We start from the raw sequence: 21,562 nt of genomic DNA on the forward strand, positions 1-21,562 counted from the left end.
GCTCTGGCCGGCACGGCCCGCGGGCGGCCCCCAGCGGCGCGGGCAGGAGGCCTCCTTGGGCGCCCCAGCCCTCACGCCCCAGGGATCCGCCCGGGAGGCCGCCGGATGCCCACCCCCACCCAAGCCTAAAGTCCCACTTGCTCTGCACAAAGCCACCAGCCACACTGCTGGCCTGAGCAGGGTCACCCGCGCAGTCCTCCAGGCAGGGGACAGCGCCTGGACACCTACTGCCCGCCTTCCCTGCAGTGCACCTGGCCCCGGCCGCACACTGGGTGCTTGTGGGAGGAAGGGGTGTGTGCCCTGAGTACTGGGAACCCGGGGCTCACGCCAGCCGTGCTCTGGGGGGGTGGGGGATAGCCCGTGGGTGACAAGGCCCAGTAGTGGTGGGTGCTCAGGGTGACTAAGGGCCCCCACCCACCTCGCACTGCAGGGACAGGGTGGGAGGCGGGGCACAGTGCCCTAGACAGAGCCCTCCTGCTCCGGGGACCAGAGCCTGGAGGTGACAGGGAACAAAGAGGGTGCCCCCCCCATGCACATGAATTTTTCATTCCCCCTGTTCTCTTCTTCACGGGGGAGGGCAGTGCTGCACCCTGAAACAACAGACTGGAACTCAGCCCACCACCCACTGCTGCCGGCCCTTTGGCACCCTGCTGTGGGGGCCTCGCCTGCGGGACTAGCCAGGGAGGAGGGAGGCCCTGTCCCCTCCCCTCTCACCTGCTGCCCAGGCAGGTCCCCCAGGTCAGGGGAGAGAGACCCCTCCCCGGTGTCAGGGTCTTGCCCAGGGACCCCGCGGCTCCCAGCTCCCAGCCCGCAGTGTCCTGGCCCCCACACCCCTCCCCGGAGGGGAGGACAAGAGAAACTGCCCTCCACAGCGGCCTTCCTTTTTACGGACAAGGTGACGACACCCTACTGCCAGCTTTCCAAGACTTCCTCACAAGAGCTGACATGGCCGCCAAGAAGCCTTCCTGGTCCCCAGGCCTCCGTGCGCGCAAGCGGCTTCTCGGCTCGAGGATGATCTTCACTTTGCTTCAGAGACGCTGGTTTAGGCGGTCGTGGTCAGGGGGAGGGCAGGACGCTCCGGGGCTGAAACCCAGGCCTCACCACCCGGGCCCCTTTGTGGACCCTGCGGGCACCCCGCCGAGAGCACCCCCTGGCGCTGGTGGAGGTGCAGGGGTCCCTCCCTGAAGCCAACCCCACCCTCCCCCACTCACATCACCAGGAGTGGCCCCCGGCAAGGCGGGCCTGGCCAGGAGCCTCCAGGGCCTCCCTCCTCCCACCCCAGCTCCCTGCCAGGCCCAGCGACCACCCCAGAAGTCTCCCCAGGAGTGGGAGCTGGGCGTCAGTGGGTGCCAGACCCTGGAGGCAGCCCTTCCCTGAGCCTCAGGAAGAAGGGGGGATGGAGGCTCCAAAAGACCGCTGGGGGGGGCGCTGTGCCGGCCCCTCGTAAGGTGGGGGTGTCCTGGGTGCCCCCAAAGGTGGCATGTGGGGGTGAGGTCTCTCTGTGGCGGTGGGGTGCTAATGTCCATTTGTTTGGTAAGTTTTACAACAGTTAAAAATACTTTTTGCTCGGTTTCCCGAAGTAAAAGGGTTTGTAGCCAGGGAGGAGGGTGGGTCTGATCTCCCGGGCTGGGGGACCGGGCACTGCTGCCCAGGGGGCACCGGTCAGCCACCTCCCAGGTGGGGACCCGCAGGGAAGGCTGCACACACCCACTCTCGGCCCTTCCCGCACGCGCAGCTTGGGGAGAAGGGCGTGACCCAGGCCAGGGCACTGGGGGCTGCGCTCTCCCTCGGGGTCCCCCGCCCCGGCCTGGCCCCTTCAGTGAGGACCACGGCCACGCACGGCACACGTGCCCACGACAGGCATGAGCCTGGACGACAGGGGCTCGGGCACACGGCCTGCCACAGAGGACACGCTGGGCCCTCTTCACGCCAGTGCTCGGGTCTGCGGTGCTCCCACCTGCTCAGACGGGAGCCGAGAGGCTTCCCGGGTTCTCGTGAGCTCCGAGCCCGCCGTGAGTCCATGCGGCCCCCCACTCTGGGAGGCTGTGTCATCCCATCATGCCATAGTGGGTGGGGAGACCGAGGCTGGGGGCTGTGTCCGGGGTCCGACCTCCGGCCTCAGGCCAGAGACCCGCAGAGGGACCACCCACACCCCAGAGGGAGGGGCCGAGGAGCCCTGCGGCCTCCCGGAGCGCAGGGAGAGGGTGTGGGAGCTCCCGCAGGTCCCCAGGCCCCGCACACAGCGACCGCACGGCTGCCGCAGAGCGGGGTCCGCCGCGACCACGTCCGAGAACCAATGCGGAGGGAGGGGCCCAGACAGGCGTGGTGGGTCGGGGCTTGTACGTCCCCGGAGAGGGCCCCCTGACCAGCCCCGCCCCGTCCCTGTCCGTCCGTCCATCTACCCCCATGCCTTCCCTCCACCGGACCTCCTGGAACAGACTGACAGGAGGGGCCTGCGTTCTCCCCTTGAACCTGGGAGGCCGGGGCCTCTGGCGGCCCCGACCAGTGCGGGGTGGGCAGGAGGTGCTGCGTGGCCGCCGAGGCTGGGGCCTGCGGCACAAGTTCTCGTCTTCCCCCTGCCCCATGTCTGTGTGTCTGTCTGTCCTCATGTGCACACATACACGCACCCGTGTCTCTCCCCAGGAACCTGGGCCAGGGCAGCGGGCACAGATCCCAGCGCTCCTGCGGCTGCCACACCCCGAGGCCCCGTGGAGGGCGCCCGAGCCCAGGGTGCCAAGACCACCCATCAGCCCCAGCTGCCGGTGTCCTCCCAGCTGAGGTGGGAGGCCTCAGGTGATGCCGCCTCAGCCGCCCCCCGGTGAAGACCCACTGAGCGCCGCCGCCCCACAGCCAGAGCTACCGGGCGCCAGGAAGCACAGGTGTCCGAGCTGCATCTGGGGTGGCGCACAGCCCCGGAGAGCATGTGGGGCGGTCGCCAGGCGCCTCAGGACGGAGTGCTGGCCTCGGGGACTGGGAGGCCCTCCGGTGGCTCTCCAGTGTGGCCTCCTGGGGACCCGGCTGTCCTCCGCAGCACGTGCTCTGCAGGAGTGGACAGCGAGCCCCGGACCGCCGGGCGCACGGGGCACCAGCTCCGTGCTGATGTGAACGTGGTGTTGGCCCACGCTGGGGGGCAGGGGCAGCACCACCCAGCTGGGGGCCCCCTGACGTGTCAGTCAGCTCTGGGGCCCTAGGGACGCACAGCTAGCCCCCGCCCCACCTTCAGCGGGAGAGAGTGGGCCACCTCACACTCATTCCCCTCCAGGTGGCCCTCCTCGGGGCTGCAGTACTGCCGCCGTCCAGCAGGGGCCGCCACGCCACCACGTTCTGCCCCCTGAGGCCCGAGGCGTCCGGGAGAACAAGGGGAAGGGAAGCGGATCTCCAGAATGGTGGGTCGGCCCCCTCCCTCCCTCGTGACTGGGCAGAGCAGCTGCACCCCAAAAGGTGGTCCCCAGCCCGGCATCTTCCCGAGGACGTGACCCGGACACATCCTAGGGAGTGTGCCCCAAGGATGGAGCTGGCCCATGCCCGGAGACAGGGTCGTGACCCGCTGGGGACAAGAGCCGCTCCTCCACACCCTGGGAGCCTGAGGTTCCGGGGGGGAACTTGGGCTCTCTCATCCTCGGTGCCCGCAGCTCCCTCTCTCCAGGGCGTCAACCCAGCGGAGGGGGCAGGCCGGGGTGGGCAAATGCAGGCACAGCAGGGGACACAGCACCCTCGGGCCCGAGAACTGTGCGTGGGGCGAGCGTGTGAGCGCGGAGCCTCGGCCCCAGGCTCTTCCCGCCGAGCTCACGCCTGCGGCCGGCCGCCCACCTGCTGGGGGCCAGGCCTTGCTGCACACCGACCCGTCCCAGGCCTGGCCCAGTGGCATCTGCCGCTCTGGGCCACAAATTCTCAACTCGAGCACTCTGGACCCGCCCATGAAGAGGCACGCGCACCCCCCAGACCCTCCACCTCCACACCCAGCACAGCGTGTGTGTCCCCTACGGAAAGGAAGGGGGTGGGCGGCGCCCTGCCAGGCCTCCGCGGGGCAGAGGACATCCGGGGGCCCAGGCCCCAGGATCAGCCGTCTGTCTGTTTGGGAGGTGCCCCTAATGGCACAGGGCCCTGGGGCGCATTGCAGACTGCAGGCTCCGGACTCCGGAAGTGCAGGCAGTGCCCCGTGGAGGGGGAGCCCCTGGCAGACACCTGAAGGCTGGAACGGGGCCAGCAGAGCGGCAGGAGCACCCAGAGCTAAGGGGGCCGCCATGCCACCACGGGGGACTGGGCCCTGTGCCCCGACGTGACCTGTGCAGGGGAGGCCGTGGGCAGGGGCTGACCACAGCCGGGCCGAGGAGGGCCCAGGCCTGACCGTGGCCACCTGACCTCTAGGCTTTTCTCCTGCCGCGGGACACTCGGAAAGCGCCCTGGAAGTGTGGGTGCCTCTTACCACCACTGCTGGCTTATCGTGACGAGTATTTGAGAGATAAAATGCACTCTACACAACAAGGGACAGACTGCCACGGGCACCTGGCAGCAGCTTTGGCAGGAGCGAGCAGGATGTCTGGCTCCCAAGGGTCACAGTTTCAGCCACTCAGAAAATCCAAGACCCAGAAAATCCAAGGCAGTGTCAGGAAGTGGTCCTCCGTCCCCAGGTGGGCTGCTTTCAGACCAACCCTCCCCTGCAGGTCTATGCCTCCCCCACTTGAAATTCACCAAACACACTTCAGAGTGAGAATTTAATAACGTCTATAGAAAGTTCAACAGAGTTTAATACTAAATTTTTTTCATTTTGAAATAATTTGACTTCCCAAAAGTTGCAAAATTGCGAGTCCACATGCCCAGCCTTTGTGAATAGCGCCTTACAGTGGCACTGAAAGAGGATGGGGTTGCCTTGGCAACCGACCGGCAGCTCAGCTCTGGCCCAGGTCTGGCCCAGGTCTGCGAGAGCCTCCTGCCCAGGCGGCCGCCGCGTCTGTCCCTGAGGGAGGACCTGATGCTCCTGGGGACACTGGTCTTCACTCACTCCGTAGAAGCTCCTCACCAAACTGAGGTCATGCACTTCAGGCAAGGAAGCCACCCGGGGCTGCCGTGCCCTAGCCGGGCCAGCCTCACTCTGCAGTGACCACACTGTTGTCTCCACTGAGTGCCCGAGGGCAGGTCGTCCAGACGAGGCCGCTGTCCCAACCACAGAGCAGTCCACCCGGCGACCACTTCTGCTGCTGGGGGGCCCCTCCCCCGCTGACACGCTCACCTCAGTCCTATCAGGGGGGACTCCTGCTTTTTTAAAAAATAACATTTTATTTCTTTGTAGAGAGAGAGGAAGGGAGGGAGGAAGAGAGGGAAAGAAACATCAGTGTGTGGTTGTTTCTCTCCTGTCCTGCACTGGGGACCTGGCCCGCAACCCAGGCTTGTGTCCCGACTGGGAATCGAACCAGTGACCCTTTGGTTCACAGGCCAGTGCTCAATCCACTGAGCCACACCAGCCAGGGCATTTGTTGAATTCTTGTTTCCTCATTCTGTTCTGGTTGAATGTTTGTTTCTTCTTCAGCTCCAAACCGTTGATTTGAGTCCCCGTTTCCTTCCTGTCACTGTTGGTTCCCGGTTATGTTTTGCATAGCCTTCACTTTTTCCTCTATTTTGCAACCATACTGAACCATTTCTGTGGGCATCCTGATCACCAGTGCTTTGAACTGTGCATCTGAGAGGTTGGCTATCTCTTCATCGCTTAGTTGTATTTTTTCTGGAGCTTTGATCTGTTCTTTCATTTTGGCCACTTTTTTTTTTTGTCTTGACTCACCTGTTATGTAGTGAGGGGTGGAGCCTTAGGTATTGGCTGGGTGGGGCAGCCCACATTGCAGTGAGGTGGCACTGTATGTGAGGAAGAGGTCAGAGAGGGGACAGGGCCACTTGCTCAGCTCTTTGCCAGCTTTCAGCCACTTCCCCTGCTACCCACAAGCAAACTGGGCCCTTCTGGTGCTGATCCCCCGGTGGGTGGGTCTGTGTATGTTTTAGGACTCTGTGGGTCTCAACAGTGGACTCTCCTGTGTGGCTGGGAGTTTCTCCCACCGCTGCAACCCCTACAGATGTTTTCAGTCAGAGGTTTGAGGTTTTATTTCCCCCTCACTGGAGTCCTGGGTTACTCGGTCTGCCTTGTCCCCAGCTGTTCCTCCTGGTTTATCCGCACTCGAATGTGGGACTGTCTGCTCCACCAGCCACGGCCTTGCCCACCCCGGTCCTCCAGCCGCTGCCTTGCTGCAAGTCCTCGCTGTCCTGGCCGCCTGTCTCTGCCCCTCCTGTCAGTCTGACAGATGTTGCTTCTTTAACTCCTTGGTTTTCAGACTTCCATACAGTTCGATTTTCTGGCAGTTCTGGTTATTTTTTATTTTTTAATTTGTTGTTGTCCTTCTTTTGGTTCTGCGAGGAGGCAAAGTATATCTACGTACGCCTCCACCTTGGCTGGAATCTTGCTTTCTAAATACCATCCTCCACTAGAAAGAAACTGCTGTTGGAGAAATGCTGATTCCAGGGCTGGGGCAGGGAGAGTACAGACTGAGCCTGGAACATCTTGTGCCAGAAGGTAGGGAGGGGCACAAGGACAAAGAATGATGGGGACACGTCCCGAGAACGGCATCCAGCTGAATGGGGCTCTCATGGGCCAAACTTGGACAGTTTAACATCAAACTAATGAGAGCAACAGAACACTACCCACTCAATAAAATGCAAACTCATGAATCTATACTGATACACACGGATGAATAAAAAGTAAACAGAGAAGGGAAATCTTTTCCTTTTATTAGAATGCCAACTAGTAAATGTCGAAGAGATGATGGAAACTTTAAAAAGTAGTATTTGGCAATGACCTCGGTGATTCGGGCAGAAGTCAATGGTAAAGGTTCAGGAAGTCAGGCAGAGGTTTATGAATAATGGTGGGATCTTGAAAGAGCTCCCTACACAATGCTAATCCACAAACGGAACGATGGAGAAACCTAGCAGATGTCGGTGTGACTGGCAATCGCCTTGCGCTGGTTCTGCGGACGCGGGGACAACGCACGCTGGCCACCGGCCGCGGCCCTGATAGCTCCGGACCTCGCAGAGGCCCATGCACCTGCTCCAGGCTGGCGAGGCCGCTGGTGCGCGCCGCCGGGCTCTGACTCAGCCTTCCGGCGCCGCGCACGGGCTCCGCGCACCAGCGCACAGCTGTGTCACGGTGACTGCGCGCCCAGAAGCTGCTGGACTGTTGGAGAAGGGAGGTGGGGGGCCGAGGGGGAGGGAGGGCGGGCCGACCGGCGGGGCGGGACAGGATTGGTCGGCTTGCTAGTGACGTTCAGGGGCGCGACGGGAACGCCGGGCCGCGGCGGGACGGGATTGGCTGTCCCGGAGTGTCGTCATCGGGTGCGCGGGAACAGCGGGGTGCAGTCCGCGGTTCTGTGCGTCGACTGCAAATAAATGCGAGGGACCCCGAGCGGCGAGATGCTGCGCTCCTCCGCGGTCTCGGACTGGCCTGGGTCGCCGCTCGGGTCCAGTTTTCACCTTTTCGACTTTCTGCCTCAGGGCTGACCACGGAGGGGGCGGCCCAGCTTCCCGTCTGCGCCACCTTCGGCTCGCCTCCGCGTTTGTCCCGGCTTCCCACGAAGGCCAGGTAGGAGGCCGGGCCGGGGCGCAGGGGCGGCAACAGGCGTCTTGGAGCGTGGCGCCGGGGTCACACGCGGTCGTAACTGTCGCCAGGCGCCCGAGCCCCGGCTTGTGGGGAGAGATACTGTGCTAAGGCCCAAGCAGAGGGACCCTCGGTCAGGGGCTCTCACGCCGCTGCCATGGTGTCCAGGACCGAGGTCGGGTTCTCGGCAGTTCCTTCCACAAGGGGTCGGCGCACTTACTCGGCGTCGCGCGCTGTGGCACAGCTCCGGGGGAACCCGATGTGGCCCCTCGCTCCGCAGGGCTGACGGACCTGTCGTGGGAAACCAACGGTGCCCGGAAAGAAGGACCGGATCCTTGAAGGGTAGCGGGGCGCTACGGCTTAGGTGCAGCGTGGTGAGGGCGGTGGCAGAGGCCCTTTGGAGGCAGTGACGCTGGGCCGAGGGGAGGGCACGAGTACGTGTTGTTTGGGGCTTGGGGGACCGCACAGGAGACGCTCCCTGTCCCTGGGACTTGACTCCTGGGAGGGGCGAGAGCCTTCAGAGGTTGGGTGGAGCGGACCCGGGGGGCCGTGCTGGGCCTGTTTCCTCCCCAAAGCAGCAACTCCCCTAGTTGTCTGTCTGTTGTCCACGGGGTCAGCCCCCGGCTGTCATTACGAAGTAAGTTCTGAGTGAAACTCCCCGCGCCAGGGAGTTAGAGCAGGGGGGACGGAGCTGCGTGTCTTTGGGATAATGCAGTCCGCAGGCGGGATTTCGGCCCTGGCTCGGGGGTTTGTTTGTGTCCACGAGTGCGTGAGCAGGAGGGACTGTGACTCAGAGTTCGCTGAGGCCGAGACTCTGACTGGCAGTGGTGCAGACTGAAGGTGGGATCCCCTGTCAGCAGGAGTCCGACCCGGGACCCAGGAAAACCGGAATTCGGGGCCAGCTCCCTAAACTGGGAGTCCAAGGGGGCGGGTGCAAAGGAGCGGGACTTGTGCTGCCCCTCCCCCGTCTCTCTCTCTGCTGAGGGACAAGAGTTTGTGAGGCTTCCGGTCCTGTGAGGGCCTGGGGTGACGGGGACGCCTGGCGTTCACTCTCTTCTGCTGTGAGTCAGACCCTAGGGGCGACTCGCCGTGGTCCAGGCCTGCTGACCCCCTGGTTCCTGCAGGTGACCCCGCCGCTGCCGCTGCCGCTGTGCTGCCCGCTCGGCCTCACCATGGAGTTCCCGGACCTGGGGAAGCATTGCTCAGAGAAAACGTGCAAGCGGCTGGGTAAGCACTTTTCAGAGAATGTTAATGAAAGGTGGGCGTTTTGTTGGCTGCTTTGTGGGGAGAGCTGGCGGTCAGAGTGGTTGCCGGGACCCGGTGGACAGAAGATGCTGCCTAGTTCCTCACGGGGCCACGCGCTCTCCCTGGACACAGAGAGCCTCACGTGCTCCTCCGTGTCCCTGCCGCTGTGAGCGCCATCACCCTGGCGTCCTCCTCTTCACGTGTGCTAACTCAAGGGTGTGCTTGATGGCCATCGAGAGCTCAGTGTAAGGGACACCTGCTGAGCGTGGTCTGCAGTTCTTTAGTCTTCCAGACGCTTGACCATTTTTGTGTTTTGTTTTTCCAGACTTCCTTCCACTAAAATGTGACGCGTGTGAGCAAGAGTTCTGTAAGGATCACTTTGCTTATGCTGCACACAAGTGCTCCTCTGCATTCAAGAAGGTAACTACTCTCTCTCGGAAAGATTCTCTCGCTCCCTATAGCTGTGCTCTCCGCAGTAGACGCTGGCCGCGTGGAGCTCACAATTGAAACTGAACAAAACTTTCTGCAGCGTCTCAGTCACACTGGCCACGGCTCAGGTGTCCAGTGACCGTGCGTGACGGTAACTCCTGGATCGGACAGTGCAGGCACGGAGTGTGTCCTCCACCATTGCAGGGAGTCCCGGACAGCAGAGCTCAGAATAGAGAAAACCCTTTCTGTCCAGGGGTTCCTGGAATCGGATTGTTGTACCCAAACACTCAAAGCTGCTTTACATGTTACAATACTTAGTTGCTTTGATTTAAGGAAAAACAAAGCTGTGTTTTCATGGGCACAAGAGACGGTTGACCGTTTGCTGTGGAATGTAGCGGGGAAGGTATCGAAATGCTTCCTTCTCTGGGCGACGGTGCACCCTGACGTCACATTTGGGTGGCTCAGGTAGCACGTGACTGGAACTGGGAGGTGACTAAGGATACCAGCTGGCTGAGCCCCAAAGTCCAAGGCCTTAGTTGCGGGCCTTGCAGGTGGCTCCCAGCCTGTGCTGCCTCCTTTCAGGGTGCCGTGGAGGTGGTTTTGGTGAGCTCTGCGCCGGTGCTCTGCTGGCCACCATCGCGGTGGTCAGCGATGGGATTGCCTTGCGGTCCATGCTCTGATCAGTGCTGGCCGGGGTGTGACCCTCCAGCAGGTCCCAGGACATAGGGTGGGGCAGGGTGACTCACACACGTTACTCATGGTTACCAGGCGCTGATGACAGCACCAGACTGGCTGGCTTGTCTGTGGACTTGACCTCCAACCTGGGCAGGGAGAGTCTGTCCCGTGATCTGCGAGCGGTGCTTTACTTCTGGGTTGGGCAGACTCGCTGACTGGAGGGGCGACTCCTGGGTGACTTTCCCTCTCAGCCCCAGACAACAGGCCCCACGAGTCTGTGATTGCCTGTCACCTGTCTGGAGGTCAGCTGTCACCTCAGTGTTCTCAGTGAGCTGAGTCTCCTCTAAGGAGGTGGCCTCAGCTGTGCGGGGTGTTCAGCAGCTGGGCGCTGCGTTGGTGCCTGCAGATCACCCCCACCCGCCCCCAGTTTCGGGCTTGGCTGGTCGAGCTGTGCCCGAGTGCCTGCCTCGCCCAGCCGTGTGCCCACTCACCGACCGATGAGCCAGTCTCCCCGTGTGTGGAAGTCAGAATGGGTCAGGACGGCTGTGGGCGGGGGAGGGAGCCAGACGGCTTCCGGTGGGGTTTTCTTCCACCATCTCCACTCGGGGGTCTTTGGGCAGGTCCACCTCTCACCCAGACGGTGCTGGACAAGCAGCCCTCGTCCTGAGACCGCTGGACTGCGCTCACCAGCTCCCTTCCTTGGCTGCCTTCACTCCCTGACTCAGGGTCCCTCTGCAGGCGGGTCCTGGTGCTTGTGTTTGAATTCCAGCTTGCCCTGGACTCCACGCAAGGCCACTTCAAGTCCTGGGGCGCCGTCCCGTTAGTCCTGAAGCTAACAGCTCCCTCCTCGCACGGGGGGCCAGCCCGGACCCCGTCTGCTTTTACCTGCCCTGCACCTCCGTGCCTTTCTCTCGCGAGAGTTCTGCTTGTCTCAGCCCGGACATCTCCTCGTGTTTGCTCTTTGCAGGAGGTGCAGGTCCCGGTGTGCCCGCTGTGTGACCGCCCGGTCCCAGTGAAGAAGGGGGAGGTACCAGACGCCGTGGTCGGCGAGCACATGGACAGAGACTGCAAGCTCCGCGCTAGGACGGGAGAGAAGGTGAGGACGGTCCTGTGTCAGCCCTGTGCACGCCGGCGTCCTTGGGGGCCGGCCGGTGCCCGACCGGGAGCCAGCCCTGGCACTTCGCACAGGAGAGAGGGGACGCTCTGGGGGCGGGCTGGTGTCGCCCGTGTCGGGGGTGGCGGGCTTGACTCGGCTATGTGCTCGCGTCCTCCGAGTGGAGAGGGCCGTGCTCGGGTCTGCGTCCTCGCGGGAACGTCACCCCGTTCTCCCAAGGTGGAGGGTTAACGTGGTTTTCGGGAACCTCGCTGTTAACGTGCATTTTTTCCGGAGCACCTCCAAGGGGAGGGTAAGAGGAAGTGAAACGGAGCCGGCCCCTGCAGCTGCTCGGCAGCCTTGGGGTTTTGGCCCAGCTGTGCACCTGTGCGTGGGGGCGGGGCCGCCCCCTCGGCTCACCGCCAGTGCGGTCGGCCGGGGCACCCGCGTCTTCCGCGGGGGCACCCGCTGCTAGGTCTCGGGTCTGGCGTGTGTGCGCTGGCCCGGGGCACTGCCTGCTCACCACTGCGTGAGCTGAGCGCCGGGCTCCTGTGCCTGGTCTGGCTCTCCCCGTGCTCTCCTCCCCACGCCCCGCCTCCCAGCAGCTGTGGGTTGGGCTGTGCTCGGAGACGTGGCCCAGAGGTTCCCCGCATGCTTCTCTCTCACGGGGCGGTGGGGCCCAGTTCCCCGCATCTCCCTTGCTGTGGGTCCCTGGTCTCCTGTGTCCTTGGTTTATTCCCCTCTTCTGGGGGCGGGACACCCCCCACTTTCTCCCCGCGAGTGAGGATGGGAGGCAGATGGACCTGAGTTTCCAGGGTCTTTATTCCCTGCCCCTGCTCGGCTGGCTGCCTGGGAGAGCGCCCTGCTCCGAATCCCTCCCTCGGCACCTGCGGGCGCGGCTTCGGGCCCTGGCGTTTGCTGTCAGAGAGTTCCCAGGCTGTCTCCTGTGCTCCTGGGGGAACCAGTTTCCCTCTGGGCGGCTGGAGGGTCTGCTCTCTGTCCCGCAGTCTGGAAGCGACGCGGAGCGTCCCGGGTGTGGGCCCACCCTCATCTGGACCGGAAGCTGCATTGTTTCCACTCTGGGACTCTTTCGCCTTCCCGGAGTCTCTCATTCCTTTCAGACCCCTGTCGGGCACTGCCCTCGGGACAGGCCTCCTGACTTTCCTCATGAGTTTTTTCCTCTGTGTAGCCTGTGTCAGGGGGCCTGTGTCCCCCTCGCCTGCCTGGGTGGCCGACCACTCCTTTGCTCAGTGGGGCAGTGAGGGCTCTGCCTTCGCCGTGGTCACCCCGACCCTCCTCAGGAAAGCGTGAAGGTCTGTGTCGTCTGGGCTTCCTCTTGGGCCCGTCCGATGCCCTGCCTGGGGAGCCCGCCCCTGGCTTCCGGAGTTCCGGAGCCAAGTGGAGGGAGCAGTCAGCCCTCGCCTCGCTGCAGAGCGTGCGCTCCTCGCTGTCCTCCGCGTCCCCGCCCCGTCCTCACGTGGGCTCCTGCCCGCTGCGGCTCTCGCCCAGGCCAGCAGCCGCTCCCTGAGCCTCTGCAGGGCACCGGTCTCCTGCTGGCGTCGGTGGGGCCTGCTGCCGGCAGCGGACCCTCAGCGCCGGGTCCCCGCGCTGTCTGCACGCGCTCGTCTCCCCCGAGGCAGCCCCTGGCTGCCGGTCCGTGCCGGAGGGCTCCCCGCAGCTGCTGGACGGCGCCGGTGCGCTGGTGTTCTGACCTTCACAGGCTCGGAGGTGCCTGCACGTTTATATCATAACCCGCCCCCCCCCAAAAAAAACCCCGAGAACTAATGGCTGCGGGGACACCCCCTCGTCTGCAGAGCCCCTGGATGGTGCCCCACGCTGGCCCCTCCCCTCCGTGCCCCTGGCCCCGCCCCCAGCCGGCACACCTTCACCCCCTTCGTGGACCCCCAGCTACAGGGCGGCTTTCGAGGTTGTCGCCTGTGAAAGCTCCTGTCTCCCGGCGTCGGGTCACTGCCGACCGTGAAACGCTTCGCGGAAACCTCGACCTCCTCGCTCCGCGCAGCCGAGGACCGTTTCTCCCGGGTGTTGGCGGTCGCCCGGGGGCTGCAGGGCGACTGCCTGCCGGAGCGATGGGGGTGCTGACGTCACTCTGGCCCTCTCAGGTCTTCACGTACCGGTGCTCAAAGGGCGGGTGCAAGAAGAAGGAGATGCTGCCGGTGGCTTGTGACCAGTGCGGCGGCAACTTCTGTCTTCAGCACAGACACCCCCTGGATCACCGCTGCGCACGTGGGCGCGGCCCCGTCAGCGTCCCCGGGTGAGGAGCCAGCCTGGCCGCGACGTGCTGGACGCGCACCTCCCGTGATGGGGGCCGGACCCGCGCCTGCGCCGTGGGGGGAGGGCAGCCTGCGCGCCGCTCTCTGCCGGGTGGTGGCGGGCGCTAGGTGTTTGCCGCAGGGGCTGTGTGAGTGCGATCTCCATTAAAGCTGGATGTGAGGTCGCAGTGGAGTCCAGCTGTCTTGTTTCCCGGGGCCGCCGGACGAAGAACCACCGCGGGGGCGGGGGCGGGGGCGGGGGGGTGGGGCTTCAACCACGGGAGCTCCTCACCCCTCGGTGTGGAGGCTGACGCTGGCTGGGGTCAAGTGTCCCGGGCCCCTCCCTCCGCTGCTGGTGGGTGCCGCCCGGCCTCGGGATGCCTTGGCTCGTGGACTCGACCCTGATCTCTGTCTTCGTGTTCGCACGGTGTTCTCCCAGTGTTCGGATGCCCACTCTCCGTAACAGTGCCGGTCGTGTGGGACTGTGGTCCCACCCCACCCCACCCCACCCCACCCCACCCCGCTGTGAACTCATCCGGACCCAGTACCCCTGCAGCGGCCCTAGCTCCACATGAGGTCACAGTCTCAGGTTCTGGGGGTCGGACCTCAGCCCACTGTTTTGTGGACACTGTCGAGCCCACTCACTACTGTTAACCAGAAGTACCTTCCTCAAGTCCGGCCCTAGGAAATCTGCCTGCATTTCCTGTTGAATAAAAATGGGAGTGAGTTACTTGTTCCGCTACGCTGGGCTGTCTCCCCGAGGTCTGTGCCGCACCAGGCTCAGGGCTCACCGCCACCCTCCCCCTCCCCAAGGCAGCACCCTTGGCTGACTGTGGGTCGGCCTTTCCGTGTGGGGGTTCAGCTGCGAGAGCCTCTGAATCCAGAGGCTCGTTTGTGTGGGGGTGGCAGTCTCTCGTCCCCGCAGCGCAGCTGCTAGCTGGCCGTCGAACAGCCCCCGGGTGTGCGGCTGAGCACAGGGAGCATCCGGCCCCGGGCTCTCTCAAACCCCAGAGCACACGTGGAGGGGGGTGTTCCAGCCCAGCTGTCACTGAGCGGCGACGTGGCGGAGCGGCCTCTGAAGCGCCCTGTGTGGCCCGCTCTCTGATCCACCCTTCCAGTGGCCTGGGACAGATCTAAAGGTCTTCCATCCTCTTTCGGGCCAGAAGGAAAGAGATGGCATGCCTGCATCTGTTCTGGCTGGCAGGCACATCAGTTTACTGTTGGTTCTTGTATCCTCCCAATTGCGTGGGTGCCTCTGGTGCTCTGGCGCTTCCATGCTGCTCACAGCAAAGGTCTGAAACTCTTTCAGCTTTTCCAGCAAAGCGCATAAATCCTTTTTGCAAACTCAGCCATGAGAAGGGCCTTCTAAGAGGTGGGTTAAGCTGCTCGAACACCCTCCCTCCAAAGACTGTAAAATAAAGCGGCTTAAAGAGCAGAGGGGCCGGATGCCGACCAGAGGGTGGCTCTGCCCAGGGCTGCAGTTTTCCGGAGCATCGTCACTCCAGGAGCAGACAGCTGGTCAAGCTCTGGCTTCATCATGAAGCTTCCGTCGTGGCCGTTGCCTCAGGAAAGGGGGAGGACTCCCACCCACCTTGCCAGGGGTCCTGGTCCAGAGGCGGCCCCCAGTCCACTGCCCCCACTCCCCTGAGAACAGTCCCAGGACTGCGCTGACTCCAAGCGTTAGACCTGAACGGGCAGCCCCATGTGTGGCACGAGGACTCTCGCTTCCTGGGCCCGCGGGTGTCGGGAAGTGGGGGGAACACAATGCCGCCCGAGCTGGGGCCTGATGCTGACCCTCAATGGGTCGTCCAGCTCTGGGTCGCACATGCCCACTGCGCCTGGGTGGGCAGACCCTAGCAGCCACTCTCTCTCCTAGTTTCATAGCCTCAAAATGCTACGGGGGGACGGGGCTGTATTCGGTGTCCACTCTACAAATAGGTGGTCAGAGCCCTTTCTGCAGTCTTCTTGAAGTGATGTGTTCTGGACCAGGGGTTCTCCAGCCTTTGGATACGTCCCTGTGGGCACTGTGGGCGCCACCCCCAGTGTGAGTCCAGGGGCTGCTGTGGACCCTGAGGAGTGGCACTTCCTACCTGCGCCCAGGTGAGGCTGCTGCTGCTGCTGCTGCTTCCGGGACCACTTCCCTCACTTGGGGCCCACTGTGGGTTCACAGCAGGTGCTCCACTGCACACACCATACATGGCCAGTGCAACCGCAGCACTTGAACTTGAAATAGTCAAGTTGAAACTGTTCAGTTACTAGAAAACTTCAGAGCATGTTAGGGACTCGGGTATGTGGATCTTTCTGAGCCATACATTTTACGAAATCTGAGTACAGACCAGGTCTCATAGAAGTTACTGTCCAGAGTAAAACACTGGGCTTGGAAGACAAGACCAAAAATTTAGAAAGTATCTCAATGTTGAAAAGTTACAAGTTGAAACGATAATATTTTCGATGTGATGGATTAAATAAAAAAGTCTTTTTTTTACTGTTTCATTTTGTTTTTTAACTGGCTACTACTGACTAGAAATTTGGAAAATAAGGAGGTGGCTTGCATTCTTTCTATTTTTGTTGCGTTCTTGATCCTCAAAAGTGAAGGACAAAAACCATCCACATTTTATCAGGAAGAATGACCACTTCTGAGTCTGCTCGTGTTTCCGCCCGCGGGTGGGGTTGGACCGCGTACCCACCACACCGAGCTTTCTGGGGAGCTCCAGGCCCCCGCGGCTCCGCGGCGCACCGTGCCGACCACGGGCGTCCGGGGGGCTCACGGGCTGGAAGGTTAGGGGAGCACGAGGCCCTGCCCCGGTCACTGCGCGCGGCACTGGGTGTTCTTTGTGTCCAGAGGTTTCAGTCGTTTACAAACGACGAGCTCCGGGTCTCCCTACCTCCCCGGCCGCCGCCCTGGGCGTCCACTGCAGCGAGCTGCGGCGGCGCTGAGCGGCTCACCGCGGGGCGGTGTGCCCAGGGGTGGGGAAGCCACAGGCGGTTCAAGTTTTCGTACAAAGTGCCCATATTGATTAGTATTAGGGAGTTTGGAGATTCTCCGTAGTGTCAAAAGTTTGCAGGCGTCCTCCGATCATTTACGCCCAAGGGACCCCGCACTCGGAGACACCCAGGCCCACAACGGCTGTCCCCCAGGCGAGGCACCGCGGTGCGGAGCTGCTGCCTGGCAACCGACTGTTCTCAGCGCCTAGTGGCGCCCAGAGATGACGCCACCTCCCGCGCCGGCTCCCCCTCGCGGCTGCCGCTTTCCATTGGCCATTTGGGGGACGGAGGCGGGCTTCGGCCAATGGGCGGTGCCGCTCCCGAAGGCGGGACCGCGTTACCCGGGCGCGGCGCCTGCCGGAAGTCGGTGTCCGCGGCCACGCGCAGGTAGGCGAGCACGGCGAAGTCTCGAGGTCGCCGGGTGGTCGTTGCGCAGGGGCGCGGGCGCGTCTGGAGGGCCTGCCGGGGGGCGGCGGGAGGGACACACGGAGGGCGTCAGCGTCTTTCGCCTCCGGGCGGCCCTGCGGCACGCGTGGGCCGAGCCGCCGGCCGCCTCAGACTTTCTGTCACGGCGCTTCGCGTGGCTCCGGCCGCTCCAGTCCCCCGGGCGACGGCCACGGACGGGCCTGGTGCACTCGCGTGGATCAGGGGAGGGAGGGGAGGCGTCAGAAGGCGGTGATGGGCGCCGCCAGGGAGAAGCATCCTGCGTTAGTCGTCGCCGTAGCGCCCGCCGAGGGGCACGCGTGCGGGGACCTGCCCGAGCGCCCGGCGGCGGCCGAGGTGAGTGAGCGCGGGCCGGGGGTGGGGAGTGGGGAGTGGGGGCCGGAGAGCGCAGCGGGCGCGGAGGCAGCCCCTGAAGCCCGCAGGCCTCGGCGAGGACACCCGCTTTCTCCAGGTGAAGGGGGGAACCCTGGGCCGGGCCGAGGGTTTTCACCCGCGGCCGGGCGTCGTCTGGTGCCGCGCCGTGAGTGGGCCGGCGGGCGGGGGCCGGGGCGGGGCTGTGGAACCCCGCTGGGGGACGGGCCCTGTCTTTGGGCGCTGGCCGGATGGTTTTGGCATCCTGGGGTTTTCTCAGGCTGGAGTTTTTTTTGGGGGGGGCGGTTAGGGTCGTCATAGGGATGCGGCCTTGAGCCGTTAGAAGCTGTGTCTGTTGCGTTCGAGTCTTGTCGGGCCAGGGCGGGGGTCTAGGGGAGAGGGGGCTCCGAGGAGCCTGGTGGCGGCCGGCCAGGAGGGGGTCTTTCTCGCTCGCTCGCGCGCACACGCGTGTCCTGCATCATGGGACGGGAACGCCTCTGGCGGCCCCGGGGTGTGAAAGCCCGGTGGGGGAGGGGACGAGGGAGAATGGCAGGAGGGGGTTAGTGCAAGGGGAAGGGACCGCTGTTGAGGGTCTTTCCGGAGAAGGGAGCTCAGGGGCTCGGGGTGAGGAGCGCCTGGAACGGGGAGTTCGTGAGATGTGGGGCCTTGCGGTTGACTCGTGGGGGGGGGGGGGCGGCCCAGAGTGCTGCCTGGAGGAGGCGGGACAGGCCTCAGCCCACAGGACCCGCGCGGGGCCTTGGTGGGAGCCGGCGGTCTCCACTGTGACGAGGGGAGGAGACACGGGAGCTTGGGGAAGCCCAGGGACCGGGAGTTGAGTCCTTCCACCGAGACGGGAGTCAGACGGGGAGGTGATGTCGGAGCCGGGGGGGTTAGGAGAGGTGGACGAGGGGATGAGAGTCCGGCGCGTGGCTGCCGTTGGGGAGCGTGGTGGACTGACTGGGCGGCCCGGGGCGCCCTGTGGACTGGTGGTCCCAGTGCGTCTGGTCCCGGGGGTCCAGCTGGCAGGAGGAGGCGCCGGAGTTGGGGCTTTGCCAGAGGAGGAGCCGAGAGTGAGTGTAAGGGCGAGACCGTGATGACGGACCATGGACACGGCGCTGTGGACATGGAGGGGGCTGGGGGGAGGGGCACTGGACCGTGGAGGGCCCGTGGGTTGGGGTCTTGGTGAAGTTGAAGGGTTATTGGACTGACCCCACAGTGCCAAGAGGAGGTGAGCTGGAAAGAGCTGGAAGGATGGGAGGTGGAGGTGCTTGTTGTCGTAACGGGGTCTCGAGCTCGGCCGTGGGGGTGGAAGGGGTGGCGGAGGGCCAGGGAGCAGGAGGACGGGGGCTGGAGGCCATTCGTCCAGGTGGGCGATCCAGAGCTTGGAAGGGCCCTGCGTCCCAACGGACGGGAGCAGAGCCACAGCCCCGGGCGTGGGGAGTGGGCCTCTGCTCCCGGGCACCTGGGCCTGACCTGGGGGGCCGTGGGCTGGGGGGGCCCAGGCCTCCCTCTGGGCCCGCTGCCCCGTGAGTTGGGCGGCGCCCTCCCCTGTGACCTGCCTGCCAGGACCTGGGAAGCAACCTAGATGCGCTCGCCGGGTGAGCTCGGACACGTGCACCAGGAGGGTGTTTCCAGACTGAAGGAGGCTGGCTGGCTGGGTCTTCCCGGCCCCGCGCCGCTGCGGCTGTCTGGCCGCCGGGGCCGGTTGGCCCTGACAGAGCCCAGCAGCGGCAGCCTCCGGACTGCACAGAGCGCCCTTCTGCTTTCCGCTCCTTCCTAGGCCCCACCCAAAGGGGCTGGAGGCAGTGGGGTGTGTGGGGCTGGGGGTCCTGGCTGCTCCCGCCAGGGCCCAGCAGCGGCTGGAGTTGGTTCAGGTCCTGCTTCTCCCTCCGAGAATCAGCCGGCGCCCCCTCAGGCGTCCCGCTGTGAGGACGGGGGCTGTCTGCCCTGACCCCTGTGACGTGCTGCCAGGCTCCTGACCACCAGCGTTTCCCCGGGCCCCCACCACGCAGCCCGCGGAGGCGACTGGTGCCCGAGTTCTCCGTCCTGCTGTGCTTGGGAAAGCAGACACACCAGGTTCCACCTGGCTCCTCAGGTCGCACGCCTCCCTTCCTGTGGCCCTGGACGCTGCTTGGTTCCCACTCCCAGGAGCACCTGGGAGCTCAGCTGCACCTGGGCTCCACCTGTGGGTGCCCAGCGCCCAGGTGGCGGTGCACTCGGCCCCCGGCAGCCTCCCTCGTGGGTGGGGAAGCCCGAGTCAGCCCAGGGAGTTTTTCCTCGCACCCTCGCTTACTGATTACTGCATGTTGCCCGTGCGAACAGCTGTCAGCCTCCTGGTGCCGGCCCTGCGCGTTAGGACACTCACCCAGAGAAAGGACATCCCCGGGTTGTTTCTTCGGTCACTCAGGTGATGAAACGAGGGGGTGACTCTCTTTTCACTCCTATATACTCTCTGTATTTTGTGAAACAGGCATTTCTTTCAAGATAGGAGCCTATAAAAATATCATATGGCCCAAGACCTTTTATTTCCGATTTCCTTTCTCTGCTGCAGGATGGCAAAACAGAAGAGGAGAGCCTCTGCAGTGCCGGAGCAAGGGAGGAGGAAAAAGCTGAGGAAGGCGGCGGCCGCAGAGGCAGTGGTGGCGCGTGAAGGCGCCCAGGGCTCCGAGCAGGCCCCCGAGGTAGGTTCTGCGCGCACACGGCCCCGCCTCGCGGCCCGCCCGGGCGGGCAGTGGAGGTCCTGGTGCTGGCCTTTCTCCGGGTGGCGCAGAGGCTGCACGTGCGTATCTCGGTGACCTCCAGAGGCAGCCAGGACGGCCGGGAATTTCAGTCGCCTGCGGGTCGGAGCCGCGCCACTGTCCCCCTCCGCCACCCAGCCCGTGTTCCCGAGGGCTTCCGAGGGCTCAGTGGAGGCGGCGAGGGCTGGCTCTGGGCCTCCGGGCTGCGCGCCAGGAAGGGGGGGGGGGCCTGGAGACACGGAGCGCGGCCCTGGGACCTGAGTTCAGGAACTCACGTGTAAAAGTGTCACATCTGGCATAACATCAGTGCGCCACAAAAGTGTGTGTGTGTGTGTGTGTTTAAATTTGGCGTCAGTCACCGAGCTCTGAGGGGCAGCGAGTTTCCTCAGCTCCGGGCTGTCTTTATGGCTCTGGCGTGCAGCCCCTGGACGACAAAGACCGCACAGACTGCGCCGTGGGAAGTGCAGCCTGTCTGGGTGTTCCTCGCGAGGTGCCTGGGTGCCTCGGGCGGGGGCACCTGGTGCCGGCCGCTGTGGCGAGGCCGGGTCCGTGTGGCTGTGCTGCCGTCTCGTGGGCAGTGACGAGAGGTTCTACTGTGGACGTGGCCTGGCCCCTGCTCTCCGAGACGCTCTGCTGTGTTCGGCACATGTCCTTACGGTTGACGTGTAGAGACCTGACGGTCAGCTGCCCGGCCCGGCCGAGGGCTTGCTGCTGGCCGGTGTGCACGTTCACTCTGCCACCAGGGTTTCAGGCCCTGATGCGGCTCGAGCCCCGGTGGTGTTGGCCCCGGGCGCCGTGCCCTGGTGCAGTGCAGGACGGCAGGGAGCCTCTGTCCCGAGCGTGGGGAGGGCTGCTGTGCAGGGGTGTGCGCCAGGAGAGCAGGCCCTCCTGAGCCTCTCTCATGAGGGACGTGAGCCCCAGTGCGTGTGACAGCGGCGCCCTGGAGTGGGGCCCCTGAGACCACCGTGTTGGGGCTCCTTGATGTCAGGGAGCCTCAGGGTCTCGTGGCCGCTGGGCTCCACCGGGCGGGCAGCTGTGGCCCCAGGAGGCCGCGAGAGTGGGCCCAGCTGTCGGCGGGGCACTGGAGGGGCGCAGGGTGTGTGCAGAGCGGGGCTCGCTGTGTCTGGGCGCCGTCTCTCAGCCGCCACTGTCCGGGCTGCAGAGGAAGGACAGGCTGGGACCCAGGGCCCCCACTTGTCCTGGGAGCCCCTGCCAGGTCTGTGGGTACATGAGAGCTGGGACACTTTCCCCCCCGTTGCCACCACCCCAAGATCAGCAGGCCCCGTGCCTTCCAGGCTGCCCGCCTTGCTGCGCACGCAGGCGCACACAGACCCCTGAGCCTGGCTGACCCTCACTCCCTCCCCCCCACCGCCACCTGTCTCCAGTCGAGGCTGCTCCCTGGGCTCCCACAGTGGACGCTGGCCCTCGAGCTCCCACGGCCCCGCCCGCCCTGCCTCCTGCAGATGCACAGCCTCCGTCACACGGGGTTTCTTGGGCCCTTTCGGCTGCTGCTCTCCTGCCCTCAGACGCCCACTCCACTCCTTCAAGGCGGAGGCCAGTCAGTCACCTGGCAACTTTCCATTTTGTCCTGGAATTCTCAGCGTCCCTTTCTCATGACCTCTGCGTGCTGCCACTGGTCACTGCAGGGCGTGTGGCTCTGCGGGGCGCACTGTGCGGACAGAGCTGCTTCTGCCCGGGG

General features: G+C 64.4%; 2 protein-coding genes across 2 annotated transcripts in view; both read left to right on the forward strand.

Moving 5' to 3' along the window:
• The first annotated feature begins 7,369 nt into the window (after positions 1 to 7,369).
• Positions 7,370 to 13,533, forward strand: ZFAND2A (zinc finger AN1-type containing 2A). Its single transcript, XM_045825000.1, has 5 exons — positions 7,370 to 7,618; positions 8,758 to 8,860; positions 9,204 to 9,298; positions 10,950 to 11,078; positions 13,196 to 13,533. The coding sequence occupies exons 2-5, from the start codon at positions 8,806 to 8,808 to the stop codon at positions 13,349 to 13,351; spliced, it is 435 nt and encodes a 144-aa protein (XP_045680956.1). The 5' UTR covers positions 7,370 to 7,618; positions 8,758 to 8,805; the 3' UTR covers positions 13,352 to 13,533.
• A 3,018-nt stretch (positions 13,534 to 16,551) lies between these two features.
• Positions 16,552 to 21,562, forward strand: part of CUNH7orf50 (chromosome unknown C7orf50 homolog) — a 49,805-nt gene continuing 44,794 nt past the window's right edge. The window contains exons 1-3 of the mRNA XM_045821753.1: positions 16,552 to 17,110; positions 19,448 to 19,532; positions 19,677 to 19,806. Of these exons, the coding sequence (XP_045677709.1) occupies positions 16,552 to 17,110; positions 19,448 to 19,532; positions 19,677 to 19,806 (774 nt within the window). The remainder of the gene's footprint in view (positions 17,111 to 19,447; positions 19,533 to 19,676; positions 19,807 to 21,562) is intronic.

The sequence above is a fragment of the Phyllostomus hastatus genome, unplaced genomic scaffold (assembly GCF_019186645.2).
Source record: "Phyllostomus hastatus isolate PE091 unplaced genomic scaffold, TTU_PhHast_1.1 phas_contig_150, whole genome shotgun sequence".
In the NCBI taxonomy this organism is placed as follows: domain Eukaryota; kingdom Metazoa; phylum Chordata; class Mammalia; order Chiroptera; family Phyllostomidae; genus Phyllostomus; species Phyllostomus hastatus.

Coding starts and splice junctions, on each gene's coding strand:
- ZFAND2A (XM_045825000.1), top strand. CDS start 8,806: ATGGAGTTCCCGGACCTGGGGAAGCATTGCTCAGAGAAAACGTGCAAG. Junction 8,861..9,203: donor GAAAACGTGCAAGCGGCTGG/GTAAGCACTTTT, acceptor TTGTTTTTCCAG/ACTTCCTTCCACTAAAATGT. Junction 11,079..13,195: donor GCGCTAGGACGGGAGAGAAG/GTGAGGACGGTC, acceptor TGGCCCTCTCAG/GTCTTCACGTACCGGTGCTC.